The following is a 17,495-nucleotide window of genomic DNA, read 5'->3' as shown; positions in this document are numbered from 1 at the left end:
TTTTCATTAAAGAAAAAAAACCTTTAAAGTTTAAACGAGCAAATTCAGCCCTTTACAACATTATGGAAGTACAGGAGTTTACAATCATGATGATTTATAAACATAATTATTGCTTACCATATGAGACATGTTGTAAATCACAAATTCTAATTGCCGTTATCAAAGGATCTACTTCCTTTTTTCTCTTTCCTTTGGTTTATAAGCTTACCGTTGAGCTCATGATCAACTCATCAAATGATTAGTTTTTGTTAACCGTTGTTGTTGATTGAAATCTAAACTTTTATAACGAAACTGTCGACTGAATAAAAATATTTCGATCTTGCAATAAATGTATTAGATATAAGTTATTAATACCATTTCAACAATATTTATGGACCACTTGTTAGTACATGCAATATAAGGAAACTGATATGTATGCTTGATGGAGATTTCTTTTTTGTCCAAGGCGAATAAATTTACAATGTTACCACACCTTGCTTAATAAATAAGAATCCATCATCTAGTACTTCACATGTTTGAGTTGAGTCAATCATAAATAATATAGATCCCCACATCAAAGGAGTCGTTTGTGTTTCAAGGAAAAACATTACATTTAAGTGTTCATGGTGACTGGTGTCATGACAGTACCCCTCAAATCTGAGGATGCAGAAATATCTACATAATAGATCGTACAGGTTAATCATATGATTACCTAATTGAACTCGTTTGAACTACATATCTTGAACTAGTAAAAATAAACTTAATTAAATATAGGATTTTGTTTTGCTTGGTTAAAACTTGAAACTTGAAAGCATAAAATACTTAATCAAAGGTTTGATTTGAAGTATCAAAAGAAATCACATAGTGCATCAATGCTACGAAAAAAACATTCTTTCAGCAAATTAAAACACAATCAATGATATGCTATAATAACATGTATAATTTGGTTCATCTTTGTTAGACAAAGTCTTTGCATGAAAAGAATATAATAACGGTCATTAACGAGATTTATGTTTATGACCTTAGTGGAGTCATTATTAAAGAGCACATATACATATTTAATTTAATATCGCAAGCCATTATATTGTTTATTTTTCTCCAATGGTTCTTAATCAAACATTACATAATTATTTAACATTATCTTAGCATTTGTTGTTTGATAATGCAAAAAACAAAACATGATACGGCCGGACCATGCCGTTGAACATAGTCATCGAGACCGATGGTCGAATTGACCACACAAAGAGACATATATAAGCACGTAGCAATAATAGCCTTATATATATTATAATATACTTGCAGAGATATATTTGTTATCTGCTGTGGATATATACATAGACACTAATGTTCACCATAATTACTTAGTTTAAGAAATGCAGTTATATGTTTAATCATTCACAAGTTTAAACATTCTCATTGATAATCACTTGCTGCCCGTTTGGTCGACAGCCCACGATCGAGATACTTATATATATCGTAATCGAACTTGTTTATATATAAAATTTACAAGGTTGTAGACGTTTAGTAAATAAGTAATATTTCAGTTATCACTTATCATTTCAAGTTTTCACACATAGATGCTTAGTTACGGGTGCGAGTTTCCTGACTGTAATTTCTTTTTAATGTAGCATATGTTTTGGAATCTTATTTTTTTATCTCGATCCATCATAAGCTCGAGAGTGAAAATTGGTTAGATATAAAACGAGGGAAACCAAGGGGCCGTATATGAGCTAAGCGTGGGCTTAAGGTCAAATATATTGGCCCATCATAACTTCAGAGTTCATACTAATCACTTTATCAGGCGTTCTTTCCCCACCATTAACTAGGTAACTTACGTTTAGTAATTAGTACCGTTGATGCATTATTGCATCCTCATGATTTCTTTTTAAATTATTTATTAAAATATGTGAAAATAAATGATGTTTTGCTTATTAATGCAAAGTTGATACTCAAAGTACGTTACCTCTACAACTGATAGTTTGAAACAAAAATGAACAGTTTTTTTTTTGGTTAAGACTGCCTAATATATTCGTACCGAACACTAACATAACAGAAAGCATACGAATAAACCCGTATAGTAAGTAAACAAAATAAATAAATAAAATAATAATGATGAAAATCGGCAGTGTCGAAGATGACATATATAAAAAGGCTCCACAAATTCGATAATAGTGGAAATAATTATAAGGTGGGTCGACGTAAACAACATGCACGTGTTTTCCCCATGGACCTGTTTCGTCTTTCGTGCATGGTATTGTCCTTACTATGGCCGTCATAAATTTCAATTTACTCGATCTCATTATCACCCACCAAATCATACTCTTTTAATACCACATCATATCATATCATATAACATGTCGTATACGTTATTATATATACTATGTATCATACGTCGTCGGTCGAAGTATACAGTTCAGTAATTATCACATTATCGATCGAGACAACACATCGATATTCCGTGGATTTATTTCAGTAACCACACTATATTTTACATGACAATTACGATTTTTTTAGATATATAGGTTCGATCTGTCTAAGATTTACCGAGCATAAAACAAATGTAGATAGAGACGACACATAGGTTTATATTAACATTATCAATCAGCCATATATATATATATATTTGGAATCATATCTCAACTTGCGTTTGGTACGATAAATAAAAGAGAAAGGGACAACCTAACCAACGCTTATAATTTGACATGACAAACAAAAATACAATTAGAATCTCTCATGATCTCTGAGCCATCACTAGCTGCTGTACGTATGGCTCTTTCTATCTTACCCACCAATCTTCTTGTTTGCTTCTCTTCGCTGCTAATTGATTTAAATAAAATAATTTTGTTATACTACCCTGCTTCCTTTCGCACAAACAGTTTTGTTCTTTTAAGGGTTCTATTATAGAATATCAACCATAGCCACTCGGATCGGGAGCCTCCGCTTCATCTTCACCGTCGGAAATGACACGATCTCGTCTTCCTCAGCCGTCCAACTACATGTACATAACGATTAATATCATATAAATCGTAAAATAGGACATTCGCAACATAGAGACGTCTCGGTTCAAATTTGCTAGTATGTGTCATGTTTGTGACTTGTGGACTAAATACCACCTTGCAAAAATTTTAGACCATGGTTCAAATTTAAAGTCATGATCGGTTTACCTGTACCGCGTCACGAGGTGGTGAAGAAAGATGGCTATTTCGAGCTTCGACAGTTCTAAACCAGGACATAGCCTTTGCCCACCGCCAAAGGGTGTGAAGCAAATACTGCTGTTTGCCGATCCATTAATCCTCTGTTACATAATTTACTTGATTAATGAAGAAGCTTAAGTATAAGTAGTTGAGTACTATAAGAAGAAGCTAAAGTAAATTGAGAGAGATTAAATTTAATTCAGAGGAAGATAAGTATGAAAGATTATGGGAAAAGGTGACGTACGTCCCATCTCCACGGATCGAATTGATAGGGATTCTCATAAATGTCTTCATCCATGTGAACCGCTATGAATGATGCCAATACACCCCATCCTTTTGGTATCAAGTAACCTGCCATTTCATTCCACCAATATTTATATTTAATTTTCTAGGAAAATATATTCATTATCATCAAAATTCAATAACACCTTTCATCACAAATGTATAAGCATATGATCTAATAAAATCTAACAATTCAGATTGATCAATATAACTAACTTTGTTTTACCTTTAATTTCAACATCTTTGAGAGCCTTCCTCCACACTCCGTTAATGATGTTAGCCATTCTCAGCGTTTCGTTTATTACCTATGTTTGTATTTTGAAAACGTCAATATTTTATTTTCTCTATATCAAGGTGGTAATTTTTTTGTGAAAAAAAGTTAAAAAAAATAATACTTACATTTTGAGTAAAAGAGAGAGACATATAATCAGTCCAACTGTATACTTCACCTGATTCCAATTTCCGCCTCTTCATCTCCATATTCTCCTCCTACAATTACCATAAAAAATCATTAAAATGGGGAAAAGCAGTAAAAAAACAAAAAAAAACGCAATAAAAAAATATTGCGTTTTGATTGAAAACATGAAAGGCGTTGAAAACAAAGCGCTTCTGTGACGCGAAACGCTATTTTTTTGACAGGCGGTGTGGTCGCTCGTACAGACAAAGGCGTTTAATTACAAATCGTCCTCTTCTGACAGCCGTCCACTCCGCTTTTTTAATCCTACGGCTATCATACTCTCACGTGTCACCTCCCTTCCCACACCTGTGTGTTGTGTGTACTCGTGTGTCTCGTCTGTAAAGACTTTCGACAGCGACCACGGATACAAAAGTCAACTGACCCCACCGATTCGAAAACTATATTAAATCTCAGCCGTTCAAATCTCCTCAATAAGACAAACATCTAATCAATCTTACGGTCCACAGACGTCGGCAAATTTGCATTAAGACACACACGTGTAATATGCTGTTGTATGTGTAATGTCATGTGTGTACATCGGAAAAAGACGTACCACGAGTTTGGCTAAGGCGACGGGATTGTCACTTAGGAATTTGACAGCCAAGGTCATCGCCGTTGGCATTGTTTCCTCTCCGGGTATCATCATCTCTACGATCTTTCCGCTGACGAAATCCGACGGCTGAGATTGCTTCTCTGAATCACCACCGTCACTAACATCTCTTAAAAGCACATCCATCACGTCATTCGCCGGAGACGCCGTCGTCCCCGCCGCCACTTGTCTCTCCTCCACAACCTTTTTAACCATCTTTATTAACCTCTCTTTCGCCTGCATGATTCACATATTAAACCCTAGCTAGAGATTTGCACACTAACAAAATGTAATAAAAAAAAATACTGATGTCACATACTCGCATAATTTTATAGTGATGTGCTCATGTAATATAAACAAAATAATTTACCTTTAGGGATTTATAAAGTCTAGTTCCAGGGAATTTGATGGGAATACAAATTAGACCCTTGATAAATTCTTCAAACTCAAGTTTGAGAATGTCCATATCTTCACCAGGGGCTGTGCTCATCAGCACTCTAACTAATATCTCGAACGTCATCTACAAAAACAACAACAAAAAACGTTATACGAATCAAAATTTGTTATACTTGTATATAATTCAAGTATTCAACTAGACATAACGTGTGGCTAAGTTGTTTGTAAGCACATATACTTTCAAAGACAATACCTTTTTGATCTCATCTTGAACATGAACCAAAGGAAGTTGTGCCCAAGAAGCCAAAGTGAGACAAACTGAGGTCTCGATGTCTCGAGTGATCCGGTCTTTAAGGTGAGGAGATCTGAGGAAGGCGCTAATGAGCGTGTGAAGCCTTTTTTGGTGAGGTCCATTGATGCTGAGAATAGAGTTTTCTCCTAGTAATTCGGTTATTGATTTAGGGTATGCAGGGACAAATATGTTCCCGTGGTTTTGGAGCACCACTTTGTTGACCTCTGCATCGGTTGATACTATGATTGGTGTCCCTATTATGTTCGTCTTGAACACCTTTCCGTATCTGAAAATAGTTAAGATGTAACAAGATTTCGGTAAGAAACATAGAACTAATTCTACCTCATCTGAATTCAAATCCGATATTACGTTTCCATGAAAACTTTACGCTAAACTAGATTTCGTGTACAATAAATTATCCATTCTAGTTAATGGTCTTGACTCTTGACAAATAATGTACTAAACTAGATTTCGTGTACAATAAATATTTTTTTTCAAAAAAACTATATGAGATAATAATACATTTCGTAGTGAGAAATTTCTATTTTGTTGTATGGGTTTGGTATATGCACAGTTAGACACATCCCTTTGGCTTAAATGAATGATGAATTAAATGGAAAGGTGAAGTCTACGAGAGAAGTAGGCGAATGGTGTATGGCTACAAAAAGAAACATTTCATCCATGTCTATTTGCTGCCTTTTTATATATGATATATCTTCCCCTCGAACATCACGAGGTTCTTCTTTAACCAAAACAAAAAAGTTCCGGAGGTTATTTACTATTTACCCTCTTTCTTTCTTAGTTGATAACTCGATATTAATATGCTAGTGTTCGTATATCTAAGACTAGTGATATCGAAGATAAAGAATCAACGGATATATCATCATGAAAATTATATTATGGTGGAAAAAAAAACGTGAAGGTGTCTGATTTAAGAAAAAAAATATATACAATAAGGTAAAGGATAAATCAGTGGGTATTCAAGAGGACCCATTTTGAAAAATTTATAAGTATACAAGAAATAATAATGAATAGCAGAAGAACACAAGAAAGATGTGCATACTAAAATAATAATAACATAGGAAAATTATATACTAGTAAACAGAAGAGATAAAGATGATGACACATGAAATATACTGAACTCAATCATCCTAAAAAAAAAAAAACACACGCTTAAACTATTTTTGCTATTGTATACGGCCAAGAACATGAAGACAGCTTGGTTTTGTCAGTCCTTTTCTTTTAATATAAGATGAAAATTTTATGTTATGTCCAAGAATTCTAGTTTAACTATCCGCATCCCCAATAGAGTTATGTGTATTTTTCTTAAAATCATCATTACTATATAACTACCTAAAAAGAGATCACTTAGTTAGAGTTTTACAAAAATAGTTCTTAATTTTTTGTTGTAAATGGTGTTAGGTATTTAGTAATTTATGTTTAGATGAAGAAACAAAAAAAGTTAGGTGCTCTAGGGTTACTATACTGAATATATTGTTGGAAATAGGCACTAGGCAGGACAATTGACTTATAAAGAACAAAAAGACGACCCTAACTAGTAACTAATTAAGCAGACGTAATTAAGGGATACAAATCAATTTTGAACTGTCTCTTTAGAATTCGATATAAAAAAAGTTTAGTTTATATTATAATAAGATTTGATAGAAAACGACTTTTCTTATTTTCTGTTTAAAAATATTTAATATATAGAAAAAAAGACTTACGAAGATTTTCGTTTTTCCATGAAGGTAACCGGCCGAGAAGAATAACCACAAGCGATGAAGTTTAGGGTTTCTCCGATCAGCGGCCAGCCTAAGCTCCCCTTTGGAATCATTCCCTTCTTCTTCTTCTCTTCATGTTCATCTCCTCCATCTTTCTTTTTAGATTCTCTTAGACGAAACCATAACCATGGACGGAGAAGTATTCCGGCCGTCAAAACCAAGAAACCAGCAACCCAAAAATCCATTAAATCAGAAGGCCAAGAAATATTTTCCGGCGATCGGAAAAGTCCTGTTCTTAGCGGAGGATAGACATACACCAAAAAGTCTTGGGATATGCCTAAGCACAAGTAGATAAAAAAAAAAAAAAAAGAGAGAGAATTGTAAGAAGGTTTCCAACAGAAAATGGTTTCTCAATTCTCAAAAACCATGCAGGAAGAGGAAGTGTGAGAGAATAAATATTTGAAGAGCTAAAGCTATGTTGATGTCATTGTCAATGTGGGCAAAACAGAGGAATTAATGATATTATAAAATCCAATTTTACCTGCCTCACAACTATATAGTATATATAAAACAATTTAGTAATATTTATGTAGATATATATATATATATATATATATATATATTCAAGTTAAGAAATCATCATAAATAGTTAATTTTTACTATAATCTTGAAGTTACAATATACTACATCTCAACCATTTAGTAAGCATTAATGACAATTTATTTAGTTAACAACATTTGGACATATCTATTTAGTCAAAATTCGATTTTCACAGATATACAATATGTATATCTAAAGAATTGCATTAATGAGTAATAACGAACTGAATTTTAGCTATATACATAGTATTTGTTATTTTAAGAAATTTGATATAGCTATACAAATTTTCATTGGAAATAAATATATAATTTCTCTAACAAAGTAATTTTTAGATGGACATTTCAATGAATGTTATTTTGAAGATTTCAGGAAAGTTGATATAATTTATTTTAAAAATATTTCAAATCTTACCTAAAACCATGAGATTTGGATTTCTGTACTTTTAACTAAATCATATAATTAAAAATTTTTGTATATCATAAAATATTCATACATTATGTTGTTATTTTTATTTTTTTAAATCATAAACTAAATCTCTGTGTATTTATATTATTTTTAATTTATATCAATTAAGGTTAATACAAATGATTAAATTAAATTATTTGAGTCAACATAATACTATAATATTTTTATAAAACTGAAAATTAAAAATTTAAAACTATATTTTGATTTGTCAATATTTTGGTATGTACAGTATAGACTTCATATCTCCATAACCTTTCTTATATTTCTTAATTGTGTTATGTAAGAAAATATAGCTTTTTGATTGTATTATTTATGATAGATTGCATTATTAGTTATTGCTATTAAATTAAGATTATGAATAAGTATGATTTTGTTATTGTTATTTCTACAAATAATTATAACTAATTAATACAATTAAATATATTTAGTGTGTAACTTGATATATCTAAAAGATTGTCACACTCAGATTAGATTCTTCGACATTGAATAATCGTAGTACTGTCAACTGTGTATAGAATATTGGTCGATCTACTAGGTTTAAGAGAATTTAATTATTCATATTTAAAAGATACTATCATCGCTTGCTCATGGGCAAACTAAAAAAAGATACTCCTTAACACATCGGAAAACTTCTAATTTTTTTTTAGATTTTTTGGTTCATATAAATTTTTTTTGTGTCCTTTTCAACTTATATTTTTTGTTTGTGTCTTTTTAGCTTATAATTTTTTATTGGGCGGCTGCACTGCCTGCCTCTATAGTTAAGCAGGCATTGAATACTACCAATTAAGTACTCTTAAGATGCATTGAAACATCATATGCGTATGCATCTTTATTATTTTGATCCGTGATAGTAGTGGTGTATTACTAATACATTACTCTTATAACATCGGATCCGTATTTCTAAAATTTATAGCTCCAAGTCGACGTTAATAGTACTATTAATTTAATCTAAGAGAGCAACAAAACATAATTGTATGATAAACAAAATGGAGAAGAAATAAATGAGGGGACAGAAATTGGGAGCGGCTATTGCGCCACGCTTAGGCCAATTTGTCTCGTCTCATTTTTAGATATTAGATAGCTACTTCTCACCCCCACTCATTATTATTTTGTTTTTCTATTCATTATTTTGTTTTTCCATTTATAGAAAAATCCTTGTACACTCGTTCTTGATTCTAGTCCACTATTAGCAACATGTAAATATATATTATTACGGGCCAAATGGTTACAAATAGCGATAAAAACCGTGTAACAAAACCTTTCGTACTAGCTTACGTTACTAATTCCAACGTTGTCAAAGTTTTGTACTACCTCAAAAATTTGAATTTTGTACGAAACGCCAAACTCATATATGATCAATGTTTGTAAGTTTTGTAACTCGGTTATAATTATGGCCTCTTCGTTTAAAATATGAATTTGAACTAATAATACTCGATCATAGTTATCATCAATATGTTTATATCTCAATAATGAGATCCACTTCCCTGGACCAAATTGTTTATTAGCAAAGTATATGATTGAAAACAAAGTAAACATAAACTTCATACTTCATGGTACAGTATAGGTCAATATGAAAACAAAAGATCATCAAATGCTTTGACAAAATATATATCAAATTCGAGATCTGCTTTTAGAATGCGAAACAATGATGAACATAAGTTCACTGATTAATCCATGATCTTATTATAATAAAAACATGACAGACGACACACATTATGTTAATCAGTGCTATTAAACTAGTAGTATTTTATTTGCTTATGCCATTTGAATTATTTAAGTATGAATGTACGATTATCGATATCATATATTTTATATACTCTAATTTTTTGTCAATTAACATATAATATCGTATTAAATGGTGACAAATAATAATCACTAATGCAAAGTACTAGCTATATTAAATTAGGTTTATCATAATAATACTAATACAAATCACTAGGTTTGTATCGGAATCTCTTAAAGATTACGTTAGATATACGAATACCAACTTTTTTAACAAAAACAAAAAAACACCAACTTGTTATTACTTATGAGTTATGATACTTAATCCAACTTTACTATTGGGGAGTGTGATCACTATAACATGTGATCGGAGGTCTTTTAACCTTTTGACTAAATAATATCCAAGAGTCATATTAATTAATAATCGAATTTATGACTGATAAAAAGCCAAGTTACACATGTTAATAAAAAGGTCAGTCCACAATAAATTAATTAGACAGCTTTCTGCCTAACGTGTTTGTATAATATTTTGACCACAACTTATAACAACATGTTACCATTGTTAGGATTTAGATTCCGACCATCAACACAAGAAACAAAAATATGATGATATCAAACAAACAAATATACGTTTGAAATACCCTAACGATTAACGTCTTATCTGTCTGTTAATTTTTTTTACAGCAAGTACAAAATATTAGTTCTTGATACATGTAGCCTGGAGACTACATAGACAATTTAAAATGTCTCGAGCTGTGAACCTTTTGTCTTATGTTAAATAAATGATTTGTGAGAGTACCCATATATATTTATTGCTGTTTACATCGCATAGAGAGCATAGCAGCAGAGATACAAAAAGATTGACTTGTCATTGTCAAATCAACCATTTGGTGATTTCGAAAAACTCACCATCGCCATTGAAGACCTCTCCCTCCTCTGTTTCTCTATCTTTTCGATTACAAAATTTTACTTTCTAAAAAACAATAACGGTTCTCTGTAATTTTTTCTTAGTTGGTCAACTATAAAAAAAAAAGTATACAGAAGGAAAAAAAAAGTATTGGAATCAAAAGAAAACGAAAGTTTAACTTAACTTGCGCAAGACGCAACAACAGCATCGACACCATCATCGTGAAACAAGGACAGTTTACTAATGGCTAGAGCTTCTCCGTATAGTGATGCCCTCGTTGATTTCTCAATCCGGACCTCCACGAAATCCCCAACTTCAGGATTCCTCTTCAAACCATCATCACCAAGAGATGCTTTATCAAACAGAGGTTTGGTGACAAACGAAACTCGGTGACCTTTATCTGTTTTTCCTATGAGTTCTGTTTCAGGCGCTCTCTTATTTGGTCCTTCGACTAGAACTAACTGCATTGATCCGACTTGAGAGTCGTAACACGGACCTGTGGTTTCACGGAATGCTTCTATTAGTTCTGTTAAACGTCTCTGCTTGACTTCCTCTGGCACATCGTCTGTGTAATTCCGATGAGCGTGCGTCTTTTCTCTCATGCTGTATGCAAACATATACGCCATATCGTATCCAACTGCTCTCACCAGGCTTAAGGTTTCTTCATGCTCTTCTTCGGTTTCTCCACAGAAGCCTACCAACACACACAATTCGCCTCTTATGCATCAGACAAGTTGAATCAAGGACTAAGAAAACAGAATACAATGGAACAAGTTAAAGCAATGTTTTTTGAGTAGGCTTACCAGTGATAAAGTCGCTGGTTATAGCCACATCTGGTATAATACTCCGAATCTTTTTAACAAGATCCAAGTAAGCTTCTCTGGTGTAACCTCTACGCATCTGTTCAAGTATTCTGCTATTACCAGATTGTGCAGGAAGATGGATGAGATTGCAGATATTATATCTATCTCTCATCAAATATAGCAACTCGTCAGGGTAATCTTTAGGATGAGGCGAAGTAAACCTAAACCGCATCTCTGGAAACTCCAAGGAGAGTCGGTCCAAGAGATCAGCAAATCGCAAACCCATGTTTTTAACTTTACACCTGCTCGAGAATCCTTCACTGTATTCCCACTTAGCACCTGACTCAGGATCAGACGAATCATCGTTATAGCTGTTCACATTTTGCCCTAAAAGCGTAACTTCTTTCACACCGGCTTCCCACAGCTCCTTAACCTCGCGGACTATGGATTCCACGGGTCGTGACCTCTCTCTGCCTCTAGTGAAAGGAACAATGCAGAAAGCACACATGTTGTTGCAGCCTCTCATAACCGAAACAAAAGCGGTAATTGAGTTTTCAGAGATTCGCACTGGTGATATGTCAGCGTAAGTCTCTTCTAGAGAAAGAAGAGTGTTGATTCCTTTCTGTCCATAGTCTACTTCTTCCAATAGCCTCGGGAGATCTCTATAAGCATCAGGACCACAAACCACATCAACCATTTTATCAGAATCAAGAATCTTGTCCTTTAATCTCTCAGCCATACATCCCAAAACAACAACTTTAGGAGGTTTGAGAGACTGTGCTCTTCCTTTAGCAACATTGAACTTCCATTCACGTTTTAGAAACCAAAAGTAGTTAAGTCTTTGCCATACTCTCTGTTCTGCATTCTCTCGGATAGCACAAGTGTTGATGAAAATGACTTCAGCACTCTCGGGATCAGCCACCACTTCTTTATAACCTGACTTTTTCATAATCGAAAGGACTATCTCCATGTCGTTTATGTTCATCTGACATCCATACGTTTCATGATAAATCCGACCTTTTGACACAACATCGGTATCTAATGTGCTTTCAAGAGCAAGAAAGAATTCAAAAAGAATAGTATTAGCATTTAGCATAACTTATAAAGCCTAATCAACATAATCAATTGCACAACTTGAAAGATAAAAAAGGTCAAAACTTCTGACTGACCACTATGGATTGATGAACAAACATATTGACTTAAATGGCTTCTGCAACTTAAATTTCGAAACTTTAGGGTCCCCAATTGAGTCCAACACCAATTAGGTTGCATAACAAACAAAATTGATCTCAAAATCTAAACTTTAAAACTCTTTAACCTATAATAGAGGACTTACTCAGATTCGATTTCGGGAGTGGTAAGAGAACCATGTGCTTGAGCGTTAGAGACGAACTGTTGGAGGCTTGGACCATCAAACTTGCCAGAACCAGCAACTTGAGAAACAGAGAAGCTTCTAGAAAGGTTTAAGGCAAACCCATTCTTCCTCCTGATAGGTTTATGTGCGAGACGATGCGTGCTGTGACAACGAGGGAGAAGAGCAGCAGCAGAAGAAGAAGAAGTATGGATTAGTTGCGAGGAGAGGAATGTGAGAGCGAAACAGCGTCGTGTAGAGGCTTTGAAACAGAGAGAGCAACCGTGAGGGTTGATGAGAATGGAGGAGAGAGAAGAAGACGCCATTGGAGAAAAAGATGAGGAGCTCCAAAAGTCTCCACCAGAACAAACAACGGGAGGCTCTCTCTCACTCAGGCTTAGGGGTTCTAGCTACAATCTACTCACACTAAAACGCTGCGTTTCGTTATCCAGACTCAAGGGTAATATTGGTATTTCACTCCCAGCATCTCACGAACATCTTTGGTTAGAACGAAGAAGAAGAAGAAGACGTGAGGGAGTAGAAGAAGTAGAAGAGTGATGATGATGCAGAGATTGAGAAGATCGGAAGAGTTTATAAGATTTGGCTGTGAATCTCTGATTAATCTCCGACCAAACAAGAACTCAGTGCCCCGTTCTGTGTCAGGTTTGATTTCATCTCCAATTTGACTTTTGTAATTAGATTGAGAGATGAATAAAAAACTGAACTTTGATTTATGGGTTTAGGTTTTGTGACTCACTACGACACAAAAGGCAAGCTTTTTGAGTCCAATGTTGGGAACCATTATAACACTCATCGATGTCTTGGTAGAAATTTGGGGATGCTGCAGCAGTACAAGTGTTTTGGGTCATCATCAGCTTCACAAATTGAGAGAAAACCTTTGTTTTCGTCTTTGGATTCGAAGGATGTTAGCTCTTTCAAGGAGATATTAGGTGATAAAAACGTGGTTGAAGATGAAGAGAGACTTGAGACTGCAAATACTGATTGGATGAAAAAGTACAAAGGATCTAGTAAGCTGATGCTCTTGCCCAAGAACACAGAAGAGGTGATTTTCTTTTTTTTCTTTTCTCTACTGTTTCTGACCATTACTTTGTTTGGATTGCGATGAAAAATTTATGTTTGACATTGACTGTATTTTTTGTGCAGGTGTCTCAGATACTTCAGTATTGTGATTCGAGGCGTTTAGCTGTTGTTCCTCAAGGGGGTAATACTGGTCTTGTTGGTGGAAGTGTTCCTGTCTTTGATGAGGTTCGATACTTTTTTTTTTTTTATATTAGTTGGTGATGATCAAACTGTTGGCTAGGTAGTTCAAAGCTAGCGAAGGAAATTTTCAGGAATGTGAGAGATAGGAACAAAAGAAAAGAAGTTTTTTTTTTCGATCATAGATATGACAAACGGTTGCGGCATCTTTGCAGGTGATCATCAATGTTGGTTTGATGAATAAAGTCTTAGCTTTTGATGAGGTAACTGGCAAATTTATATTCAGAACAACTGATGCTCCTGTTTTTTCCTCTTATTTTTGGGAAGTAACTTTGTAAAATAATTACTTGAAACTGTGTGCGAGCTGTTCAGTTCAATGGAGATTACAATCTTCTATTCTAGTGTCAGTTGCTTCTTAGGTAGATGTTCCAATAGTCTTCATCATACATAAAAAAATTCTGAGACAAATTTTCGTACTACTTAGAGACAGAGTAATATAATTACATACTTGATGATGATGATACGAGTTATGTGTTCAGGTTAGTGGTGTCTTGGTATGTGAAGCAGGATGTATTTTGGAAAATCTTGCAACTTTTCTTGACACGAAAGGGTAATTTAACCATGACTTCTTACCCTCTTTTAGTAACAATGAACTAAAAATTAATAAAAGAATGTCCTTTTTGGTCGGATATAGAAACATTAAATTTTTGTTTCCTCAGTTTTATTATGCCTCTGGACTTAGGTGCAAAAGGAAGCTGTCATATTGGTGGAAATGTTTCAACTAATGCTGGTGGTTTGCGCCTTATTCGTTATGGCTCACTCCATGGAACCGTATTGGGTAATGACTTACGTTCTAGTCACTTCTGATCCATATGAAATACATTTGAGTTCCAACTTCATCATCTTTAATCTCTCACCATCTCGGTCTAGAAGCTGTCACCGCAAATGGCAATGTTCTTGACATGCTTGGAACTTTACGCAAAGACAACACTGGGTACGACTTAAAACATTTGTTTATCGGTAGGTATTATTATTTTGTAACTGTACTATTATTTCAAATGTCACTTCATCACCAACAGAGACCGAAACATCTTGAATTTTCTCTTTACTGGTTTCCACAGGTAGCGAAGGATCACTTGGTATTGTAACTAAAGTTTCTATTCTCACACAACCAAAACTGTCTTCTGTAAATTTAGCGTTCATTGCTTGCAAAGATTATCTCAGCTGCCAGGTTTAAGACAGTTTTCTTCCGTATTCCTGTAATTGAATTCTCTCTACAGAGGAGATAGCGTGTAAACTGTTGTCTCTCCTTATGTTTCTTTTCTTTCCAGAAAATTCTTGTTGAAGCAAAGAAAAATCTTGGAGAGATACTATCTGCTTTCGAGTTTCTTGATAACAATTCCATGGATTTGGTAAGCTTGCATTCCAGATACTCTATATTGTGTACAAGTCTTTGATTTTTGTTAAATCCTTTCGTTTTTAATTCACTGGACAGGTACTGAACCACCTAGACGGTGTACGTAATCCAGTTTCCTCTACGGAGAACTTTTATATTCTGATAGAGACAACGGGGAGTGATGAAACTAATGACAGGTATAAAGAATTTGCCGGTCTTTCTTGGGATTTTCACCATGTTTCGTTTCGTTCAAATGAGGCTCTCTGCCAAGTATTTAGATCTCTTGAGAGAGTTTTTTCCTGGTTGAAAAACTAATGCAGGGAGAAGCTTGAAGCTTTCCTGTTAAAGTCACTGGAAAAAGGTTTAGTTTCTGATGGTGTAATCGCTCAAGACATTAACCAAGCATCCTCATTTTGGCGCATACGAGAGGTAAAACCTTTTAAGAGTTATTTCCCCTAAGAAATCTTGATATTACACGACGAATAATGCCATTATTATTACCCTGCAGGGTATAACAGAGGCATTACAGAAAGCAGGAGCTGTTTACAAGTATGATTTATCCTTACCGGTTGAAGAAATTTACAATATTGTCAACGATCTTCGACGGAGACTAGGTAAGAAACATATCATTGCACTGTGTACTAGTTACTTAAAACCGAAAGATTCAATGAAAACTGCAACCAAACATGCATATGCTTCAGGTGAGTTAGCAAATGTCATGGGATATGGTCACCTTGGAGATGGAAATCTACATTTAAACATCTCAGCCGCAGACTATAATGATAAGGTAAATACAAATATCAATATGAGACATTCCAAGAGTTTAAATAATCATTCAGCCACTCTTTCCTTGCAGCTTATAGGTTTGATAGAACCTTATGTCTATGAGTGGACATCCAAGCACCGTGGAAGCATCAGTGCAGAACATGGATTAGGTGTAATGAAAGCTAATGAAATCTTCTACAGCAAATCACCTGAAACTGTGAGTTAACAAACAACAAATGGAACTATGTAGACGACGTTCCTGTCACTATATTCTTACCGGAATATAAAATATGCAGGTTGCAATAATGGCTTCCATTAAAAAGTTGCTGGACCCTAAGGGAATTCTCAACCCATACAAAGTTCTTCCTCACTCTCTCTTCTCTCACTAAGGTAAAAAAAAGATTATTATGCTTTATGATTACGCACCGAAATTATTGAAAGCATATATCTTTCTATAATCTATCAATGCTCTTCCAACGTCAAAAGTGAAGAATCATCATCTTTTAACTTTGGAATCATTGACATTCTTTGTTCGGCGAATGCAAGGTGGTGATGAGATGATTCTTCAAACAAGAATTTGGAACATAAGCAGCCAAGTTTGAGCAATATGATTGATGCAAAGGAACAAGAAATACAAGTGCTGATTTAAAAGTCTAAAACTCAAAACTGTATATGCTTCTTCTTTGTTGTTGTCGCCTTGTTTTAATATCTTACTATTGAAGGATAAGAAAGAATCAAAACCTATGGATCTGACGTGTATTTAAAGTCAAAATTTGCAGTGTATGTAGACCAAAACTCGAAAAGATAAAGTATCTATCATAATAGCATTTTCAAGAATCTCTCACATAATATCTTTCTATTCTTGGCAATTTCGGTTATAATGATTTTACTTGATTTGTTCACAAAAGACTTTTTTTCTTTCTTCCACTGTTATGTTTTTTCTTCATGTGTTAACCTTTCTTTAATAGGTCTTATTCTTAGAGTAGAAATCAAACCAGATCGGTCAGATAAACCGGAATAATATCTGGTCCGATTGATATGTCTTAACTAACTTCTCTAATTTAAGAGAAAAGCTATGGAATTTAACATATAAGGTCTCGGTTCTACCAAGTACGTATATATTCTTCTGAGACCTTAAGTAATTGGACCAGCTATAGGAATATAAGATCCGTCTTGCCATCGCCATAGCCCATAGTTTCCATGGAACAAATGTGTACTAGTTCTGGTTTAAGGTGAAGCCAATGCATACAACAACATCATGAGTCAAGCATGATTGTAAATTTGTAATTATGACTAGTCAAATTTGTTATGCCATCAAGTTGCTTACACTTTTGTAACCAACGATCCATTCAAACTAA

General features: G+C 34.1%; 3 protein-coding genes across 8 annotated transcripts; 1 reads left to right on the top strand and 2 right to left on the bottom strand.

Annotated features, from left to right (window-relative positions):
• Positions 1 to 2,561: 2,561 nt before the first annotated feature.
• Positions 2,562 to 7,443, bottom strand: LOC104721136 (3-epi-6-deoxocathasterone 23-monooxygenase CYP90C1). Of its 3 annotated transcripts, none has more exons than XR_015572299.1 (9): positions 6,914 to 7,407; positions 5,151 to 5,475; positions 4,872 to 5,021; positions 4,466 to 4,738; positions 3,855 to 4,336; positions 3,682 to 3,760; positions 3,418 to 3,524; positions 3,144 to 3,274; positions 2,562 to 2,971 (listed from the first exon to the last, which is right to left on the bottom strand). XR_015572299.1 is itself a non-coding variant. In XM_010439054.3 (9 exons), the coding sequence occupies exons 1-9, from the start codon at positions 7,153 to 7,155 to the stop codon at positions 2,878 to 2,880; spliced, it is 1,491 nt and encodes a 496-aa protein (XP_010437356.1). In that variant the 5' UTR covers positions 7,156 to 7,443; the 3' UTR covers positions 2,562 to 2,877. The 3 variants fall into 3 exon arrangements, 1 of the variants encoding a protein (XP_010437356.1); XR_015572298.1 differs by having other exon boundaries at positions 3,855 to 4,289; XM_010439054.3 differs by having other exon boundaries at positions 3,855 to 3,944; positions 6,914 to 7,443.
• A 3,244-nt stretch (positions 7,444 to 10,687) lies between these two features.
• LOC104721135 (CDK5RAP1-like protein) lies at positions 10,688 to 13,199 on the bottom strand. Its single transcript, XM_010439053.3, has 3 exons — positions 12,744 to 13,199; positions 11,408 to 12,453; positions 10,688 to 11,298 (listed from the first exon to the last, which is right to left on the bottom strand). The coding sequence occupies exons 1-3, from the start codon at positions 13,082 to 13,084 to the stop codon at positions 10,784 to 10,786; spliced, it is 1,902 nt and encodes a 633-aa protein (XP_010437355.1). The 5' UTR covers positions 13,085 to 13,199; the 3' UTR covers positions 10,688 to 10,783.
• Positions 13,200 to 13,282: 83 nt separating this feature from the next.
• LOC104721134 (D-2-hydroxyglutarate dehydrogenase, mitochondrial) lies at positions 13,283 to 16,974 on the top strand. 4 transcript variants are annotated; one of them, XM_087475518.1, is made up of 16 exons: positions 13,283 to 13,421; positions 13,502 to 13,821; positions 13,923 to 14,024; positions 14,192 to 14,239; positions 14,516 to 14,586; positions 14,696 to 14,814; positions 14,910 to 15,000; positions 15,102 to 15,207; positions 15,308 to 15,388; positions 15,472 to 15,569; positions 15,693 to 15,801; positions 15,881 to 15,986; positions 16,074 to 16,159; positions 16,229 to 16,354; positions 16,434 to 16,527; positions 16,684 to 16,974. In XM_087475518.1, exons 1-15 carry the CDS (start codon positions 13,316 to 13,318, stop codon positions 16,524 to 16,526), a joined length of 1,662 nt encoding a protein of 553 aa, XP_087331644.1. In that variant the 5' UTR covers positions 13,283 to 13,315; the 3' UTR covers position 16,527; positions 16,684 to 16,974. The 4 variants fall into 4 exon arrangements, with proteins under 4 accessions (XP_087331644.1, XP_087331643.1, XP_087331646.1 ...); XM_087475517.1 differs by having other exon boundaries at positions 14,907 to 15,000; XM_087475520.1 differs by lacking the exon at positions 13,283 to 13,421 and having other exon boundaries at positions 13,683 to 13,821; positions 14,719 to 14,814.
• Positions 16,975 to 17,495: the final 521 nt, after the last annotated feature.

The sequence above is a fragment of the Camelina sativa genome, chromosome 11 (genome assembly GCF_030686135.1).
Source record: "Camelina sativa cultivar CO46 ecotype springtype chromosome 11, ASM3068613v1".
In the NCBI taxonomy this organism is placed as follows: domain Eukaryota; kingdom Viridiplantae; phylum Streptophyta; class Magnoliopsida; order Brassicales; family Brassicaceae; genus Camelina; species Camelina sativa.
Note: the sequence above shows the minus strand (reverse complement) of the source record. Positions and strands in the feature narration are given on the sequence as shown.

What these genes read in the sequence shown, in the direction of transcription:
- LOC104721136 (XM_010439054.3), bottom strand. Translation starts at nt 7,155, where the DNA reads ATGGATTTTTGGGTTGCTGGTTTCTTGGTTTTGACGGCCGGAATACTT. An exon ending in ATGGAAAAACGAAAATCTTC is followed by an intron (nt 5,476 to 6,913) that starts GTAAGTCTTTTT and finishes AACTATTTTCAG; the next exon opens with ATACGGAAAGGTGTTCAAGA. An exon ending in TCGCCTTAGCCAAACTCGTG is followed by an intron (nt 3,945 to 4,465) that starts GTACGTCTTTTT and finishes TGGTAATTGTAG; the next exon opens with GAGGAGAATATGGAGATGAA.
- LOC104721135 (XM_010439053.3), bottom strand. Translation starts at nt 13,084, where the DNA reads ATGGCGTCTTCTTCTCTCTCCTCCATTCTCATCAACCCTCACGGTTGC. An exon ending in ACTCCCGAAATCGAATCTGA is followed by an intron (nt 12,454 to 12,743) that starts GTAAGTCCTCTA and finishes TGCTCTTGAAAG; the next exon opens with CACATTAGATACCGATGTTG. An exon ending in AACCAGCGACTTTATCACTG is followed by an intron (nt 11,299 to 11,407) that starts GTAAGCCTACTC and finishes GTGTGTTGGTAG; the next exon opens with GCTTCTGTGGAGAAACCGAA.
- LOC104721134 (XM_087475517.1), top strand. Translation starts at nt 13,316, where the DNA reads ATGATGATGCAGAGATTGAGAAGATCGGAAGAGTTTATAAGATTTGGC. An exon ending in TGCCCAAGAACACAGAAGAG is followed by an intron (nt 13,822 to 13,922) that starts GTGATTTTCTTT and finishes TTTTTTGTGCAG; the next exon opens with GTGTCTCAGATACTTCAGTA. An exon ending in ACAGCAAATCACCTGAAACT is followed by an intron (nt 16,355 to 16,433) that starts GTGAGTTAACAA and finishes TAAAATATGCAG; the next exon opens with GTTGCAATAATGGCTTCCAT.